Below are 19,290 nucleotides of genomic sequence, written 5' to 3'. Positions count from 1 at the left end.
ACAGAAACTTCCATGGTCACTGCTCCAGTGAATTGGCAAGCATCATCCCTCCACTTACTATTGAGCCTATTAAAACAAGTGCAGCAGCTGCCCATCCTTTTTCAGTTTATCTGCAAGCACATGAAACATGTTCATTCTCTTCCTCATATATTCTATTTACCTCTGCAACAGCTTTCCTCATTATGTGTTTCTGAAAAACTTGACCCTCCAGCTCTTTAAGGAAAATATCAATACATTTCTTGTTTCTCAAATTTTTAAAAGTACAGTCTCAAAAAACTCTGCTTTTTAGCATTTACATAATGGATATAACATAAAAGGATAAATCTTTTAACACTTTACCTTTGTTCTTTCTTTCTTTTCCTTTTCTCTCTTGTCCATTTCTTCTTTCTGCCTCTTTGCTAAATATACATTCAATTCATAAAATGAAAAAAAGAAAAAGAAAATGAAAAAAAAAAAGAAAGAGCATTTTTTAAATAACAAAAAAAGCTAAAATGAATTCTCATTTGAGAACAGAATTCTCGCTAAAAAGAATTCTCACTTCATAACAAAAATGAAATAAAAAGATTATGAACAAGATATATATGACAGTACAACATGAAAATATTATATCACTAACTTCCTATCTACAATTACTCCACATTACCCTGTTATCTAACCTGTATCAGTCCAAGTAATATCTTGGTCATCCTCTTTATTTTTTCTCTGCCATACAGGCTAAAAATGCTTGTTTAGTTAACCTTTTCTTTCCCGTTCTGTTTAAGACACAATGCCACCTGAGATTAGTTCTGCTCACACATTCCTGAATACTAACAATGTCAAGTTCTATCCTAATATTTTTTTTTAATACGATATTGCCATTAATGACATCCGTTCACTGCTCTAATTTTTCAGCACTTGGCTAGAGGATGCAAAACAAGAGGTCATCCCTGGAAGCTGAGTAAAAGCATAGTTAGTAGGGGTGTGAAGACTAGATTTTTTGCTCGGAGAGTTATGAAGATGACAGATTATGCGAATGGTTTGGGTGTCCTGCGATGAGCCTTTGGACTCCACGGAGACGCCTATACAATAATAATGTTAACCCATAATTAATAAGAGGTGTTTTATATCTCATATTAAGAGGTAAAAAAAAAAAGGGAATAACATGAAACTTACCAAGTTCTTCATAGAATGATTCTGGTCCCCAACTATGTGGATCATATATTTCCTTACAAAAAAAAAGAAAAAAAAAAGTGTTTAGTACTAGTAGTTTCAACCTTCTCTGAGCATGCCATTTTTAACAAAGCATGCCACCTAAATCTCTCTCTCTCTCTCTCTCTCTCAACACACACATGCTTAAATTAAAAGTTATAAGAATGGTTCTTACTTATGCTAAATCCTAATTACCCTATGGAAAACATTTAGATAATTTACCACACGAGTTTCTAAATTTTACGGGAAGTAAAAGCATGAAATAAATATAATTTCAAATTAATTACTAAACAAAGAGCTAAAAAGGCTTCAAAAGCTTCATTTTGACAATATAAAACTACAGAGGTAAAGTGGATATTAAATCCAACATTATTACAAAGCCAAATGTTAGCAGAAAGTTTTGAAAGTTGACCCAAGAGCTTACGAGAATACAATCCTCAGCATCCCTAAGTTGCCTTATCTTGCACTTCTTAAAAAACACGGGCACAGAGACCAAGCATTCATATATTCACCTTTTATTAGTCAATTTCATAAAGGTTTCACTTGCCTGAAAGTTGTTTCAAACTGGTTGGTTTTCTTCAGAGAAACTTTAAGAGAGCAAAAACTCTCTTTCAGTACTAATGAAATCAAAAATGTCAGAGAAATGTATTTTTGCGAGTAAAGTCTCTGTCGGTGCATAAAAATAATTACTAAAGAAAGAGCCAAAAGGCTTCATCTTGGCGATGTAAATTTACATAAGTAGAGTGGATATTAAATCTAACATTATTTCACAGTTGAATATTTGTAGAAACTATGAAAGTTTCGTAAGTTGACCAGAGCGTGTACAAGAATACAATCCTCATAAGCTCACAATACTATTGGCTCTTTCTTTAGTAATTATTTTTATGCACTGACTGAGACTTCACTCATGAAAAATACATTTCCCTGACATTTTAGATTTTCTTAGTACTGAATGAGAGTTTTTGCTCTCTTAAGGTTTCTGCTTAGTTCTCTGAAAGGAACTAACCAGTTCAAAACAGCTGTCTGGCCAGTGAAACCTTTATCAAATTGACTAATAAAAGGTGAATATATGGACGCTTGTGCAGTGTCCATGTCTTAAGTAGTCCAAACTAAGGCAATTAGGGGATGCTGAGAATTGTATTCTCATAAGCTCTGTGGTCAACTTACGAAACTTTCATAGTTTCTACAAATATTTGGCTTTGAAATAATGTTGTATTTAATATCTACTCTGCTTATGTAATTTCAAATGCTTAAAAATATGCATATACTTCTATAGCTAGACTGCTCAAAGAAAGACTGTTACAGGTTGTTAAATTCTCATTACTGATCAGAGAAACTATTTATAGGCCTTTCTCTTTGGCTGGATACCAACTTAGACTCAGCTGAAAGTTGGTTTCATCTTACCAAGGTTGTGAGCCTTGCATACTAGTGAATCTCCAAGGATTATCACAAGTATGGTATTCAGTTTACATGTTGATTATTCAACTGATTTACAGTCAACTCTCACTATAGCACACACACCGGTATAACAAACAAAATTCCAAACCAAATTCCCACTGGTACAATGTTATGGTAAAAGAAATTCACTATAGTACCATCCGCTATAACAAACTACTCCTGCGGTCACTTCAGGTTTGTTGTAGCGAGTTTACTGTATTATTCCAACATTTCACCAAAGTCAAACTGGCATCATTAGGGAGTAATACACTTAAGAAAAAAAGGGAACAACAGTCTGTCCTTGGGTATCCCAATTACATATTAAATTGATGAGTCCTTGGTATTCAGCATTCACAGAAAACTCATAAAACCCACAGGCAAATACCTCCACCAACAGTCACACCACTACTCCTCGAGGGGTAAATGCGCCATTATAAAAACTCTGGTAAAAGGGAAAGACTGATTTGCTATGGTGACAATGAACTCAATGACATGTAATACATTTTTAGTTAATGGCAAGCAGTCTCTATAGTTCAGTCAGTATTGACAATGCTCTGTGGATGGAAACACCTAGGTTTCAATGCTGTCTAGGATGCAAAGAATATCTATCAGAGTTTTTCAACTGAAAGTGAGTTAGTATCATATGGAGGTGGCAGGGTTTTTCCTTACCAGAAACTCAGGTTTATATCCACAAAACAAACAAATTGGCAAGGAGAACAAACAATTCACAGACAATACATTTGCTTCATAGTCCTAGTCACTTCAGAGTTACTAAGCTCATTGTAAATCCAACGAGCTTAGTACTAAGTGGGGGAATTATTGATGCTGTTTCGGATGAACATTTTCCATGGAAATATTTGTAGAAAACACATAGTGCAGGGACCAATCATCTATGCGAAAGGGGGGGGGTGAGTCGGTAAGAGATGGGTCATTAATAAGTCTGATTGATCTCCTCTGTATTGAGTCAAGCATTGTAAGGGAGCTTTTGGGGGCCCCAGCCCATATGTGGGGTCAGTATTTGATGGTTGGGCAGATTTGTGATTTGTATAAGGTTAACAGCTGTTCAGGGGTGAAGTAACATCTTGAGTGAAAGAGAAATCCTAGTTTTTTTAGAAGCTGATGATGCAATGGTTATAATGTATTTATCTTGTCTTGTTCTATCCATATCTATTACAACAGCTATTCAATTTAGTCGAATCTTGCAGATTTGTAGCAGATTTATTTAGAAGTATAACATCATCTGCATAAAGCAAAGAGCTGAGATTAACATCTCCAATTTTGATATCAGGTTTAATACCACTTTCCTTCATAAAGTGATCCATATAGATAATGAATAATAGAGGGGATAATGTACATCCTTGTCTGACACCAGATTTAACATTAAACCATCTTCCTGTACTTCCTTCAATTCTAACTGCTGACTTACAACTCAAATAAAGACTAAGTATTGCTTGATATAACGTCCCATTAACACCGTATAACTGTAGCGTTTTTGAATAGCTTCTCTCTTGGCACCTTGTTGTATGACTTTTCCAGATCTACAAAACTTAAATACAGATCTTTGTTATATTTCCACAATTTCTCAACTATCTGTCATAGGTGAAAATCTGATCCTGACAGCCTCTATTTGGCCTGAATCCAGCTTGTTCTTCACCAAGCTTCTCTTCCACAATCCTTCTCAACCGTTTCTCAAGTATACCTGCATAAATCTTACTAGGAACACTCAGTAGAGAAATACCTCTGTAATTCTCACATTCAGTTTTATTTCCCTTTTTATATACGGGTACTATGAGAGCTCTCCTCCAATCATCTGGAATTTGTCCATCTGTCCAGGGCTTCTGAACTATACATTGCGGCCACTGTAAGACTTTTATACCTCCATATTTGACCATTTCTGGTTGAATGTCATCTACTCCAGCTGCATTTCCACATTTCAGGCTTTTGATGGCATTTTCATCTTCAAGTATGGATATGTATTTCTGATTGCATGCCTGGTCAGTGTTTTATTACCTTTATCACCTCCCTCATGTCACCTTTATCACCTCTAATTCCTTTTAGAGCACTCTTTCCTCCATTTCTAAGCTTCTTCAACAACCTCCAAAATAACTTGCCACCTTCTTGATATTTATTTTCTATATTGCCAGCCTGGTTGGCCGAGTGGTTAGCGTATCAGTTCTCCAGCCAAAAGGCTGCGGGTTTGAATCCCACCATGGGCATGGATGTTTGTGATTGACAGTGAAAATACTAGTGATGGTGGTCAGTGGTAGATGCCGTTGGTGTAGATGATGAAGGCAGTTGCAGTTGGTGGAGACATAGAGGTGTAGAGTAGGTGCCCTCCCTCGATGAGTCTTTGGACTCCCTGGAGGTGTTACAAATAATAATATTCTTACCAAAGTCTTCCCGTGACTTTTATTTAGCTAGTTTTACACAGTGTTTAGCTTTCTTACATTTGTCTCTGTATTCTCTAAGAGCACAAGCTGACTTATTTGCAAGGAACTTTTGATATGCTTTCTTCTTTTCTTTCACTGCTTCTTTAACTCCCTGTGTCCCCATGGAGTTCTGTTTTTTCTATCCATGCAGACAACCTCACCACATGCCTCCCTTGCTGAATCAATCAATGTTTTCTTCAGGGTTTGTCACTGAATCTCCAAGGTTTGGTTCCTGTTCTCAAACTCTTTCATTTTTTCTTGAATAATGTGTGTATTTTAGTCTACAGTTCACACCTGAGAGCTGATCAACTTTTATTTGCTTTAAAACTTTCTTACATGTTCTTCTTCTTTTCATATATGAAATTCAATTTTATCCTGCTCAAGACTAAATGGTGATCACTTCCAGTTTGAAATTTTGTGTACACTCTAGTGTCCTGCACCAGTAAGAAAACATCACTATCAACAATAACATAGCCAATGAAACTTTTCTTATTCCTTGCCTCTTTTCTCCATGTGAATTTGTGCACATTTTTATGTTGGAACATTGTATTAATAATAACCAGTCCATGTCCTGAGCAGAAATCTAACAGGTATTTGCCATTATTATTAGCTTTGCTCTTTTCTGCATGTTTTCCCAAAATATTTTTGTATGTCTGACAATCATTTCCTACTAGCTATTGTATATTCCCAACGCCAACTTTTAATTTTTCATTGTGTCAGTTGCTTTCTCTAAAGCCTCAAAAAATTCAAAATTCCTCTACTTCTACCTTCGTTGAATCTTCTCGGGACCACAAGCAAATAAGGCTCATTGTCCAATTCCCAATTCTGATATTAGCTCATATCACTCTACTTGATATTGCTTGCCATTCAAGAAGATTAGCCTCGTATTTTGTGTTCAATAGTCTAGCTACACCTTCTTTTCCCTGATTGTCACTGCCTGAATATAACATTTTATATTTATTGCTCATAAAAATCTCACCAGATTTTGTCTTTTTTGTTTCAGTCACCCCTATTATGTCGATCTGGTACTTATCCAATTCCATTTCTTTGGCATTCAGGCTTCTTATATTGATAATACTGATCTTGAACTCTGGGGATGTTGAGTTGGGGTGTATTTCAGGATTTGTTCCATTAGCTGACTTTTTGCTGTTCGCTCTGTTTCCCCTGGCGAAAACAATGGGGCCTTATTTAACCAGGCGACGTCCCAGCTGGCATGAAATTCTGTCATGTTGTACCATCATTTTATATTATGGTTTAAGCCAATAAGAATACAATTTAGCTAGCTAAATCCCAAATTACTAGTCCATCCTTGTTTATTCAGTATCCAGTTAGATACCTAACAGGGTGCACCATGAGAAGGCGAGAATTGGACGTTAGTCAGAAGCCCTGGTCGGTTCTCTGCATTCCTTTAAAGGCTATTAGGTCTCCTCTCAGTTATATAGTTTTGACCCTTAAGCACCCATTGTCTTTTCTGTATGTGAATTTGTGTACATTATAGTGTTAGGGAGGAGTAGTCTGCCCTAACCCATGTTCTAACATAGAAAGACAATCAGAAATTTTTAAATAATTCAGAAATGCTGCCTTAGAGAACAAACATGGAATGTTTTCAAGCCACTTCAGGCTTCTGATAAGCAGGATAGTGATGAAATTCATCTCTCACCTACAAGGGTTGTTTGAAAAGTTTGGTAAATTTCCAACAGACGGCAACACAATTCGTTCATTCATACCAGTATTGGCACGTATCATCTATTTCATGACTACTGGCAAAATTTTAGAAACATGCAATATGTAGTTCTAGTTGGGAAAACATTTAAAATGACTGTGCTTGCAATTTTCATAAAAATTAAGAAAAATGAGTTTCATGCAGTGATAAAGCACTTTTATTTGAAGAGGTGGATGGCTGCGCAGTTCAAAACTGAGTTAGATGCAGTTCATGGGGACTCTGCACCAGCATTAAAGACTATATATTTATGGATAAGCAAGTTTAAACGTGGTCGTAAGTCCATTGAAGATGAAGCATGCTCTGGACACCCAACTGAGGTCACTACGAAGGAAATGACTGACACAATCCATGGTATCATTATGGAAGACCACCGAGTGAAAGTGCGTGAGATTGCTGAGATTGTGGGCATCTCAACTGAATGGGCGTATGACATCCTGCACAAAAAATTGCACACGAAAAAACTGTGTGCATGATGGGTGCCGCGATTGTTGATTGTAAATCAAAAATGCATGCGAAAAGACATTTCAACGCAGTGTTTGGCGATGTTTAATCGCAATTTGCAGAATTTTTTGTGTTGATTCATGACTGTAGACGAAACTTGGATCCACCACTACACACCTGAGTCCAAGCAGCAGTCAAAACAGTGGACAATGCCTGGTGAAAGAGCACAAAAAAAGCAAAGCCCGTTTTGTCAGCTGGGAAGGTGATGGCCACTGTTTTTTGGATTCCCAAGGAATTATCATGATAGACTATTTGGAAAAGGGCAAGACAATAACAGGAGTTTAATATGCGTCATTGTTGGACCATTTAAAAGAAGAACTGAAAAAAAAAAAAAATGGTCAAGATTGGTGCACAATAAAGTGCTCTTTCATCAAGACAATGCTCTGTCCTACACATCAGCTGTCGCAATGGCAAAATTGCACAAATTGAAATTTGAATTGGTTCCACATCCACTGAATTCTCTGAACTTGGCCCTATGCGACTTTTTCTTGTTCCCAAACTTAAAAATTTGGCATGGTGGGAAAAAATTTTCTTCAAAGGAGGATCCCATGAAGGCTGTCAATGACTATTTTGCACAATTTGACAAATCTTACTTTTTAGATGGGATAAAAAAATTGGAAACTCACTGGACCAAATATGTAGACCTCGATGGAGATTATGTTGAGAAATGACAGTGATTTTTTCGAAAAAAATGTGTTTAACTTATTTTTTTACCAAACTTTTCAAACAAGCCTTGTAAAGACAACCACAACCATCTATGCCAGAATTCAAACTGGCAGTCTGTCAAGTTGGAGAGTGGATATGCTAAACACTCAACCAACCAGGTCTGCAAAAGACAACTGAAAAGATTATTGTTAATTTTAATGCTACAGACTGCACATATTTAGTTCACTGTGAAGATTTCAGGCAAGTGACATTAATTTAAGCTAACCTAACATTTCAAAATTTAAACATTAATTTTGAAATTTCATTTTATAATTTCATGCTCTTCTAATTCTTTTCTTTCTTATGAGTTTCCCATTATTGTTTGCATTTGTCCTTTATTCATGTTGTCTAGGTCACTACGAAGGAAATGATTGACAAAATCCATGGTATCGTTATGGAAGACCACCAAGTGAAAGTGCAGTACTGAGAACAATACACAAGGAATTGGCATCGTTCTGCCAATCCCTTGTGTTCCTTTGTGAATATGTGATCTTTGCCATTTATTTTATTTCCTGTCATTCTATCATCAATGTATCCAATCATTTCCTTCATTCTATTTTCTGCCACTCTGTCATCAATGTATGATTTCCAGCCATATCCTTTGTTCCATTCCTGCCATTTATTTGTTTACAGACCTAAGTGACAGTTTTCCTCTTCTTTCATTTTCTAGTTTTAATGCAAATTGTGTATGAAATGTTATGCAATACACCCCCAGAGAACTGCTTCAAACAGCTGTAATTTGTGATGTGGATTGTGATGTAATTTGTCAATTTACAATTATGTAGGTTTTGTGCTTTTACTGTATACAACAGAGACCTTAAAACAGCACTGGTTCCATAAGACTAAGGCCAGGTCTCCTCTGTAGTTTGTTTTGTTATAGTGGTGTTCGCTATAGTGTGCATCGATTTTAACAAACATAATCTAGTTATTATCAATCAATATTTTGTCTTGTCATCAAGTTACTTTCATAAGTTCAAGTATGTCAGGAAAACAAACTGAATTAAAAATACTGTGATTCCAGTCACAAATGCACTGTCTATGAAGAGTGATGAGAAAATGTTTGTATTCTATTGGTATAATAGTAAGTCTTTCAGAATTTTGGAATGAGACAGGCTAGAAAATGTACTGCTGTGGCAGATTTAAAAAAGTAAATCTCAGATTTATATTTACTTCTGTATAAAAGAGAGAGAGATTCTTCAATGGCATGATCTTCAATTCCAGAGCAGTTGGGCATTTGCCTGAAATAGGAAGCATCTACAACCTCCCTCCCTTCCTATAATGGCAGGAATATCTGAATTAATTATTAATTCACCACACTTAGTATGTGATGATAGAACAAGAATATCATTAATGTGGATACAGGTAACGCTATAATAATCCTTGACTACTCTGAATACTGATCTTACTAAGAGATCGATCTATGAACATTCAAATACAAAGTTCATAAATATTACACCTTCATAACCAGAAACTATTCCACTGTCCCAATTTATGGACTGTGAAAAAAAACACACAAACCTTTGAAACCCGGGATCCAGAAAAGTCGCCCCCTGTAAATAATGAGTGGGCTACAAAAATGTAAATAATACACCTAATTTTTTAATAATTCTAATTTATTTTGTTTTAATAGAATAAATGCACATTATTGTTTAAAACTCGAAGTTGTATGCAATGCCTCTAAGATAATCAAACACATTACGATTTTGAAAATCTTGGACTATTGTTTTGATTCTAGCAGAAATTGCAGCATACTTCTTGTTTCTTTGATTGCCTGAATTACCGGCAATTAGTTGTGTAATTTCGAAATTGTGCAGCCCTTGTTGTTGTTTCATTAAAGAATCAATGAATCGGTAAATATTTGGGAATAAAGTAGCACAAGTTTCCTGAAATCCCCTGTGCCGCTCCTCCACAGCATTGTTGGTATGTTGCTGATCATTCAGTGTTCGTGTGTGTAAACATTCCACAATTTGATGGCAAAAATGGGTAATTGTCAGCCTCTCCGTTGTCTTCTTCCAATATTATTATTATTATTCCTGACACCTCCAAGGAGTCCGAACACTCATCGTGGGAGGACACCTACAACTGTCTCAACCACTACACCGAACCTCTACTACGAATCGTCTCCATCAATGCCATCTACCGCCCACCTCCATCACCACCACAACTGGTATTCTATGTCTGTAAATTGCGTGTGTTCTGAAGGGCCGATTTGTCTGTATATGGGATGAAAAACCCTGCTACCTCCGTATGAGATCGGCTAACTCACCTTCGATTGAAAATCGTCCAGATAAAGATTTCTCCCATCACAACGAGAATTGAACTTAGGCCTATTCCAATCGTAGGGTGCAATGTACCATCGTTCTTCCAATTGCGCTACGGAGGCGCTTAAAGATATGTATCTTCAAAGTAGTTTGCAATCACCATAGCTTCAATGGGGAAGTCATCAGCTTCAACTAAATCTTCAAATGCTTGAATAACGTTAGCAGGAGGAATAAATGCCAATGCCGGAATCATTCGGATCCAACGAGCAAATTCATGGTCTTGTTTGTATCAGGCTTTTAAACCTACATTCTGTACCTTTTGCCAAATGCTTTGGGAAAGATGAAAAAAAACCAGTATTTACAATACCAGGAAATTCTTGTTGGTAGGCTTGCATGGCACTTTGTTCGAAATCTGTCATAAGTCGCTGGGGTTGGAGACCAGGTTGTAGATTTTTAACTTCTTGAAGCAACTTGATGTATGTAGCACGAGTTTTGTTTGGCAGAAACGCATAGACCACTGGAATAACTGCATTGAATTGAACCACATGAATTGTATAAAGCTGCTGGAAATGCATGGGTACTGTGCTAAAAGTTGCGTCAGAAAACCACTCCTGCTACGCACCAATAACTGAAGATTGTGGCTAGTGGAAAAAATAAGCATGCGACCCGAAAGCAGTTCGTCCTGAGAATCATACATCAAAAACTGTTGTACATTGCCATCGATAATAATTTCTTGATAATTTTGTGGAATTACTAGGTACTGGAGATTGCTCGGTAAAGCAGGAGTACCATTGTTGCATCGAACATGACGAATGGTTCATTTAAGTGAATCCTTTTTAGGAAGTAAATGCTGTGACATTGGCATGAGCCTCTGCAATTACTGATGCAACAATTTGCTGTGGCCATTTGTTCGTGGCTGTTGCATGTTGCTGTATTTGACCAATCAATTGCAATGCTTCCGACCTTGTAGCTTGAGCTGCATGGTTATGTTTAGTTATGCCTTCCAAACCCTCTGTCCAAACATGCCCTTTGCAGGTGGAACATTTTTCACAAACCCAGATTCCATATTGTTCATCTACAGTTCTCTTTGAAAACACATAAATGTAGTTGTCATCATCCACCAATTTTCTTTTGCCTCTTATTGACAGAACACTTTTTGCCATTGTACACACAGGATTAATCAATCAAGATGCAAAAATAATATGCAGATATTGCACTGCCTGCGACGCTCAGCTTGTTCACGTGATGTACCACCGATAATGAGGCAGCGAAAACAGCAAACGCGCTGTCCACCCCCCCCATGTCCATCACTAACCACATGACCATCGCCCTCGTGGTCGAGTATGTATTCTTTCCATTGTGAAAGGATTAACAGTTCCAGTTAATATTTTCACAATGGAAAGAGAACCCTGAAGACATACAAAAGGGAATAAATTAGTTTAAAAACTATGTGACAATTTGTACACTAATGTAATTTTGAAAATTTGTTCGGAAAAGTTAGAGTTATTGGAAGTTCACTTCGAGTAATCTACAGAATTTAACATTGAATCTCCACTAAAGGGGCTGGGACTTCAATAAAAATTTGAGTTATCAAGAGTTGACTGTAATTACATTTTTGTAACCTACTCATTATCTACAGGGGGCAAAATGCGAAGAGTGACTTTACCGTAAACCTTGACACCCACGGATGAGAGTTTTTCATATATAAAGTGGTTGAATACTTTAGTCCAAAAGTTTACTGACGACACTGACTCTCTACACCCTTCTAAATGGCAAAGGGTAGCAAACACAAAAGTTAAATATCTCACCACTCAAAAAAAAAAAAAAAAAAAAAAAAAAAAAAAAAAAAAAAAAACATGAACAACCTGGCTCTTTCAACCACGACGGCTAAGGTGAGCAAAGACTGTTTCACATGTTACATGGATGACTTGGACAACCAGTGAAAGAGACACTCCTCTGTGCATTTCAAATCTCCCTTCACAGTAATGTCCTACTAATAAGAAACCCTAGAACTTATTCTGCTCTCTTTCTTCTTGATATATCTAACTTATTTACCATTAGAATGCACTCTGGATATTTTATTTGGTATAAAAACCCTACAAACAGATTGATGGCACAAATATGCCTTGATGACCAATGCAAAATATTAACTAGTTAGTCACTTACTATACCTAGAGATTTTTGTTTCACCTTTTAAAGTAGAACATTAGTGATGTTGAAAGTTTATTTTTCACTTGGTTAGACTATAATAAATTTAGTTTAATCCTTCATCCAAGTGTGAACAAACAAAGTTTGTACCTGAAAGTATCTTCAGGACTGGGGTAAGGTGGTATAACACCACTCCTATCTCAGTATCTCCCATAATGCAAAACACATCTCCTTGCGGATATGTATAATGTTATGCATTAAGGGACGGGCCACTACCCAGACTAGTTTCGACCTTTATTGAGGTCTCTTCAGTGGGAGCGATGTTAGGAGTGATGTTAGGAGTGATGTTAGCTTCCTCCACCTTTGCAACGAGTTTCCCAGTGTTGTACCACCTTACCCCAGTCCTGAAGATACTTTCAGGTGCAAACTTTGTTTGCTCACACTTGGATAAAGGATTAAACTAAATTTATTATAGTCTAACCAAGTGAAAAATAAACTTTCAACATCTTTCTCTAAATCAAGAGTAATTTAATAAAAAGGTGGCACACCATTTGGCAACTCCTATAGGTGGAGATGACCTTGCTAATGCTTCTGCCTGGTATCTCCACTTGGGAGTGATGTTAGCTTCCTCCACCTTTGCAACGAGTTGCCCGGTGTTGTACCACCTTACTCCAGTCCTGAAGATACTTTCAGGGGCAAACTTTCTTTGCTCACACTTGGATAGAGGATTAAACTAAATTTATTATAGTCTAACCAAGTAAAAAATAAACTTTCAACATCTTTCTCTAAATCAAGAGTAATTTAATAAAAAGGTGGCACACCGTTTGGCAACTCCTATAGGTAGAGATGACCTTACTAATGCTTCTGCCTGGTATCTCCACTTGGGCCTGGCTCCCACTGAAGAGACCTCAATAAAGGCCAAAACTAGTCTGAGTAGTGGCCTTCCCTTAATGCATAACATTATACATATCTGCAAGGAGATGTGTTTTGCATTATGGGAGATACTGAGATAGGAGTGATGTTAGCTTCCTCCACCTTTGCAATGAGTTGCCCGGTGTTGTACCACCTTACCCCAGTCCTGAAGATACTTTCAGGCGCAAACTTTGTTTGCTCACACTTGGATAAAGGATTAAACTAAATTTATTATAGTCTAACCAAGTGAAAAATAAACTTTCAACATCTTTCTCTAAATCAAGAGTAATTTAATAAAAAGGTGGCACACCATTTGGCAACTCCTATAGGTGGAGATGACCTTGCTAATGCTTCTGCCTGGTATCTCCACTTGGGAGTGATGTTAGCTTCCTCCACCTTTGCAACGAGTTGCCCGGTGTTGTACCACCTTACTCCAGTCCTGAAGATACTTTCAGGGGCAAACTTTCTTTGCTCACACTTGGATAAAGGATTAAACTAAATTTATTATAGTCTAACCAAGTAAAAAATAAACTTTCAACATCTTTCTCTAAATCAAGAGTAATTTAATAAAAAGGTGGCACACCGTTTGGCAACTCCTATAGGTAGAGATGACCTTACTAATGCTTCTGCCTGGTATCTCCACTTGGGCCTGGCTCCCACTGAAGAGACCTCAATAAAGGCCAAAACTAGTCTGAGTAGTGGCCTTCCCTTAATGCATAACATTATACATATCTGCAAGGAGATGTGTTTTGCATTATGGGAGATACTGAGATAGGAGTGATGTTAGCTTCCTCCACCTTTGCAATGAGTTGCCCGGTGTTGTACCACCTTACCCCAGTCCTGAAGATACTTTCAGGCGCAAACTTTGTTTGCTCATGCTTGGATAAAGGATTAAACTAAATTTATTAAAACATTAGTGATGGTTGAATATTACAACCTTCATATGGCTAATTGTAAAAATCTCATACACAAAATTACTCATTTAATAAGGGAAATCTTTTCATAATGAATACTTACAGGTGGATAGTTTGTGCCAAGTTCATCGATTCCACAGTAAGTAATCAGTTTTTCATATATGCTAGAAATGAGGGGATACAATGATAAAAGAAATAATCACATAAATATTAAATTTATTTTTTACTTATGTATAGACAAAGATTAATTAAATTTAAGTTTCAAAATTAAGGTTTAAAAGTATTCACAACTTAAGTAATACAAAACACTGAAACTGACACTTAAGTTATGGCTCTAAGAAGCAAATTTAAATAACAAAACATCCTAATAAATAAAGAGTTAAAACATGTTGCAGGTTGAAGCACAGATCAAAGGAAGTAGGTGTGACATGATTAGGATTAGTAAGGTTAGGAATTATCGAAGAACATTTTAAGAGAGAAAATAAATTTGTTTAAGACAAACTTTATAAGCACAAAGGATCTATATGCATGCTTGTGTAGAGCAGGATTTTACAAACATCTATCCCTAAGGTGGGATTTGAACTCAACAAACTGGTCAGAGAGCAGATGCCTATCCACTTGGCCAAACATGCTGGTGAGAATTATAAGCTTTAATCTTGTTTTTGTAAATCTCTTGGGATGCCAAAATATCTATCTTTGAGTACATCCATAAAAAATGCACTGGTATCCAGAGACCATTGCACACATAAACAACATACCATTAGAGAAGAACTTTAATCTCATGTATAGGTTAAGCCTGATATATACTTAACATCACACCCTTATTCAGTTTCCAGGGATGATTACCCCCCCCCCAAAGTTCTCTCCTACCTACTACTACAAGCTGTAAAATCTCATTTGTGGCTATGCTACATGGTCCACTTACTAACTGGCACATGTATCATATCTCCTCTCTGCTCTATATTTTCAGAGACTATGTTCCTTCAGTCTGTCATTTGCAGAATTTCACTGGCTAGCTATCAACCAGCCTAGATATATGTTTTCAGAATTCATTTCCAGGTCTTAAAATATTTTATAATATTTTAAGATTATTATAATAATAATAATCTTATATAATAATATTAGAAATAAGAAATAAAGTTAATCAAAAGAAAATAGAAAGTAAAAAATAAATTTTGGGAATCATATACAAAAGAACTTGAAAACATGATTTCTATGGTATAGAGAAACAAATGAGGAAATTTATTAATACACAAAAGAAGGAAGAAGCAGAATATATCCCAATATTAAAAGTAGAAATAGAGGAATTAGAAAATTATTTTAAAAACCTTTATAACCAAACAGTTGAAATAAAAGTAGAACTAGGTAAACAAACAAATCAAGAAGAAGAAATAAATACAACAGAAACGAAAATTAAAATAATAGAAATTGAAAATGCAATTAAAAAAAGCAGAATATATCCCAATATTAAAAGTAGAAATAGAGGAATTAGAAAATTATTTTAAAAACCTTTATAACCAAACAGTTGAAATAAAAGTAGAACTAGGTAAACAAACAAATCAAGAAGAAGAAATAAATACAACAGAAACAAAAATTAAAATAATAGAAATTGAAAATGCAATTAAAAAATTGAAAAATAGGAAATCACCAGGTCAAGATAATATCAATAATGAATTATTAAAAAATGGTAAAGAAATTATAATTCAGAGTTTAAATATACTATACAACCAAATAATAAATACAAAAAAAGATTCTGGTAGAATGGAAAAAAGTATAACAAAACCAATAATTAAAAAAGGAGATAAAAAAAAAGAAAATTATAGAGGGATAAATTTATTAAATACCTCATTAAAAGTAATAAGAATTCTAAATAATAAAATAACAAAGGAAATTAATCTATTAGATGAACAACAAGATTTCAGAGAAGATAGATCATGTACAGATGCAATATTCATAATCAGACAAATGAAAGAAAAAACAATAGCACATAATAAGAAACTATTTATATGCTTTATAGATCTGGAAAGAGCATTAAGCATAATATTAATTCAAGATGTAATAGAAATATTGCAGAGAAGAAAAGTATCAGAAAACATAATACAAATAATTAAATATATGATAATAATGATAATAATAATAGCGGTATAATAAAAACACAAGGAAAAATAAGTAAAGAGATGCAAATTAGTAATTCATTCAACAAGGAGACTCTTTAAGTCCAACAATTTTCAATATAATAATGGATGAAATAATACAAAAAGTAAACGAAATACAAAATACAGGAATGAAAATAAATAATAGAATAATAAGAACTATATGTTATGAAGATGATGTACTATTAATTGCAGAAAATGGATAGCTACAAATATTACTACATACATTTAAGAAAGCAGCAAAATTACATAATATGAAGATATCAAAAACAAAATGTATGACAATATCACAAGAACCACAAAGATGCAAATTAGAATTGGTACTATTATTGAACAAATAACAGCTATTTAGGTATATAGCTGAACTGGGAAGGAAGGCCACATATAGAATTCAGAGAACAAGTTGCAAAAGCTGAAAGAATATCAGGATGCTTGAAAGAAACAATATGGAAAAATAAACATCTTAGAGGGGAGACAAAAACCAGAATTTATAAAGCAAGTAATCAGGCCTATTATGACATATAATGCAGAAACAAGACCAGACAACACAACACTAGAAAAACAAGACAAATGTTAAACCCAGGTGAAATGAATATATTAAGAAAAACAGTAAATAAAACTAGAATAGATAAAATAAAAAATACAGATATAAGAAAACAATGTGAAATACAAGCAATAAACAATTGGGTATGAAGCGGAAGAATAAAATGGATTGAACATGTGGAGAGAAAAAGTGAAGAAAGAATAATAATAAAACAAGTCTATAGTTGTAAATTTAGGGACACAAAAACACACGTGTTGAAAAGATTATTTTACTAATTATTAATAAAATAACACTTGATGTTTCGACCCATGTATCAAAGTCATCATCAGAAGGATACATGCATATCAGGAACCAAGCTACATGCTCTAGCCCTGTATACAGATAAACTAAATCTACGTAGTTAATTAATCCTTTTTCCTAGCCTGACCTCAAGATAAAAAAAAAATAAAAATTATTCATTTATTTTATTTTTAATTAAAAAATTTTTTTTTTATCGCTAGAGATCAGGCTAGGAAAAAGGATTAATTAACTATGTAGATTTAGTTTACTGGTATACAGGACTAGAGCATGTAGCTTGGTTCCTTATATGCATGTATCCTTCTGATGATGACCTCGATACAGGAGTCGAAACATCAAGTGTTATTTTATTAATAATTAGTAACATAATCTTTTCAACACGTGTGTTTTTGTGTCCCTAAATTTATAAATATGAATGCTGATCACCGTGTAACTTTAAAAGAAAGAAAGTCTATAGTTGGAAACCAAAGAATAAGAGAACAGGAAGACTTACAAAAAGACTAAAAGATGCCATTAAAGAATTTAATAAAGTCTTGGTCGCAACAGATATCACATCTAATGCATGAAGAAGATGAAGACAAAGTGAAAAAAAAAATGATTAAACTGACTAATATTTCACTGGTTTTCTAACCAGCATCATCAGAACACAGCAGTAATCAGGTAAACTGTGGCAGGCACACAGCACTAAACTAAGTAATCGAGGAAAACAGTTTAAATTGTAACTGACAGTTGCAGTTTAAGTTGTTCGGATAATCACAATTAATTTAGAGATGTCAGGCTATCAGGTATTAAAATTATACTCTCCCAGATCTTTGATAAATTCATACTTGTTAAGGTCAGGAGAGTGCTTCATAGCTGATAATCATTCTAAAAATAGTATCTCAGACCTATAATGACTTCTACTTAATAAAGATGTTTTACACCATCTGATCCTGTGTGAAAGAGTGCCCAGAACATGATCTGCCAATCCTGACTTGCCATACAGATGATCGCAGATTAATTTTTGTGATCTGAATCAAGGCAGACATTAACTGGTCTACCAGTCTGTTCATAGTAGGCCAAATTGCAGGCACAAGGAACTTTATACACTCCAGGATGTTCTGCAGTTGATCTTTAAGAAAATGTATGAAGGTAGCTAGCTCAATGAAAGGACCGAAAGTGGCATGGAGAACATATTTGCAGAGAACTTGGGTGATTTTTTCTGATGTACCCTTAACATATGGGATGGGAATAGTTTTCCTGTAATCCTGTATGTTGGAAAGATAGAGGATGTGCATGCAGTATTTTATCTATTTTATATGAGCTGCATCCATTGGCTAAAAAGAAGGAGTTGCAAAGGTTCCCGAGCTTAGTTTCAAGGGCTGTGTCATTTGAAACAAATAGCCTTAGCTCAGTGAGTAAGTGTTTTGAGGATGCCATTCTGTTAGGAAGAGAAGTGTTTATTAAAATACATTCCAGTATAAGTGGGTTTTCTGTAAATGGAGAAGGATATTAAGCCATTTTAGGAAGTCATGTCACTAATGTATCTAAAAATGGAAGATAAGGTTACTTTCCTTTTCCTATGGTGAAGTTTATTTTATGGTAATAGCTGTTAAGATGCACCAAAAATGTATTTATTAAACTAAAGAGCCAAAAGGCTTCAATTTGGCGATGCAAAATTATATAAATCAAGTAGATATTAAATCCAGTATTATATCAAATGCTGATGAGAGCTTAAGAGAAGACTCTTAAGGTTTCTGCTTGGTCTCTGAGGAGAACCAACCAGTTCGAAACAGCTATCAGACCAGTGAAACTGTAACGAATGATGTCTAATGCATTATTGTATTATAGACGGGGATATTAACTCTTTATTCTAATTAGCAGTGTGCTTTTGTTTTCGTAACCATTCTTACTTATTCTGTTATGTACTATGTTTATCCAGCTTTCGTATTTACTAGTCATATGCCTATAAACACTGCAAAATTAATTTTTAACGCTGCACCACCATTATTTCTATATAGGCCTAAGACTTAGTAATATGTCCGGTAGATATCTCTCTCTCTCTCTCCATCTTACTAGCATAAATTCCTTCAATAAAG

General features: G+C 35.1%; 1 protein-coding gene across 2 annotated transcripts in view; it reads right to left on the bottom strand.

The window, feature by feature from the left end:
- LOC150101215 (SAP30-binding protein) overlaps positions 1 to 19,290 on the bottom strand; it is a 121,552-nt gene that overhangs the window by 20,783 nt on the left and 81,479 nt on the right. For both annotated transcript variants that reach the window (XM_090401476.1, XM_090401477.1), the window contains exons 7-9: positions 14,322 to 14,382; positions 1,153 to 1,204; positions 340 to 398 (exon numbers count right to left, since the gene is read on the bottom strand). In XM_090401476.1, coding sequence (XP_090257602.1) covers positions 340 to 398; positions 1,153 to 1,204; positions 14,322 to 14,382 — 172 coding nt within the window. The remainder of the gene's footprint in view (positions 1 to 339; positions 399 to 1,152; positions 1,205 to 14,321; positions 14,383 to 19,290) is intronic.

This window comes from Typopeltis vanoorti, chromosome 12, assembly GCF_054136105.1.
Source record: "Typopeltis vanoorti isolate ZY-2024b chromosome 12, IOZ_Tvanoo_1.0, whole genome shotgun sequence".
NCBI lineage: Eukaryota > Metazoa > Arthropoda > Arachnida > Uropygi > Thelyphonidae > Typopeltis > Typopeltis vanoorti.
This window is presented reverse-complemented; position numbering and strand designations above follow the sequence as displayed.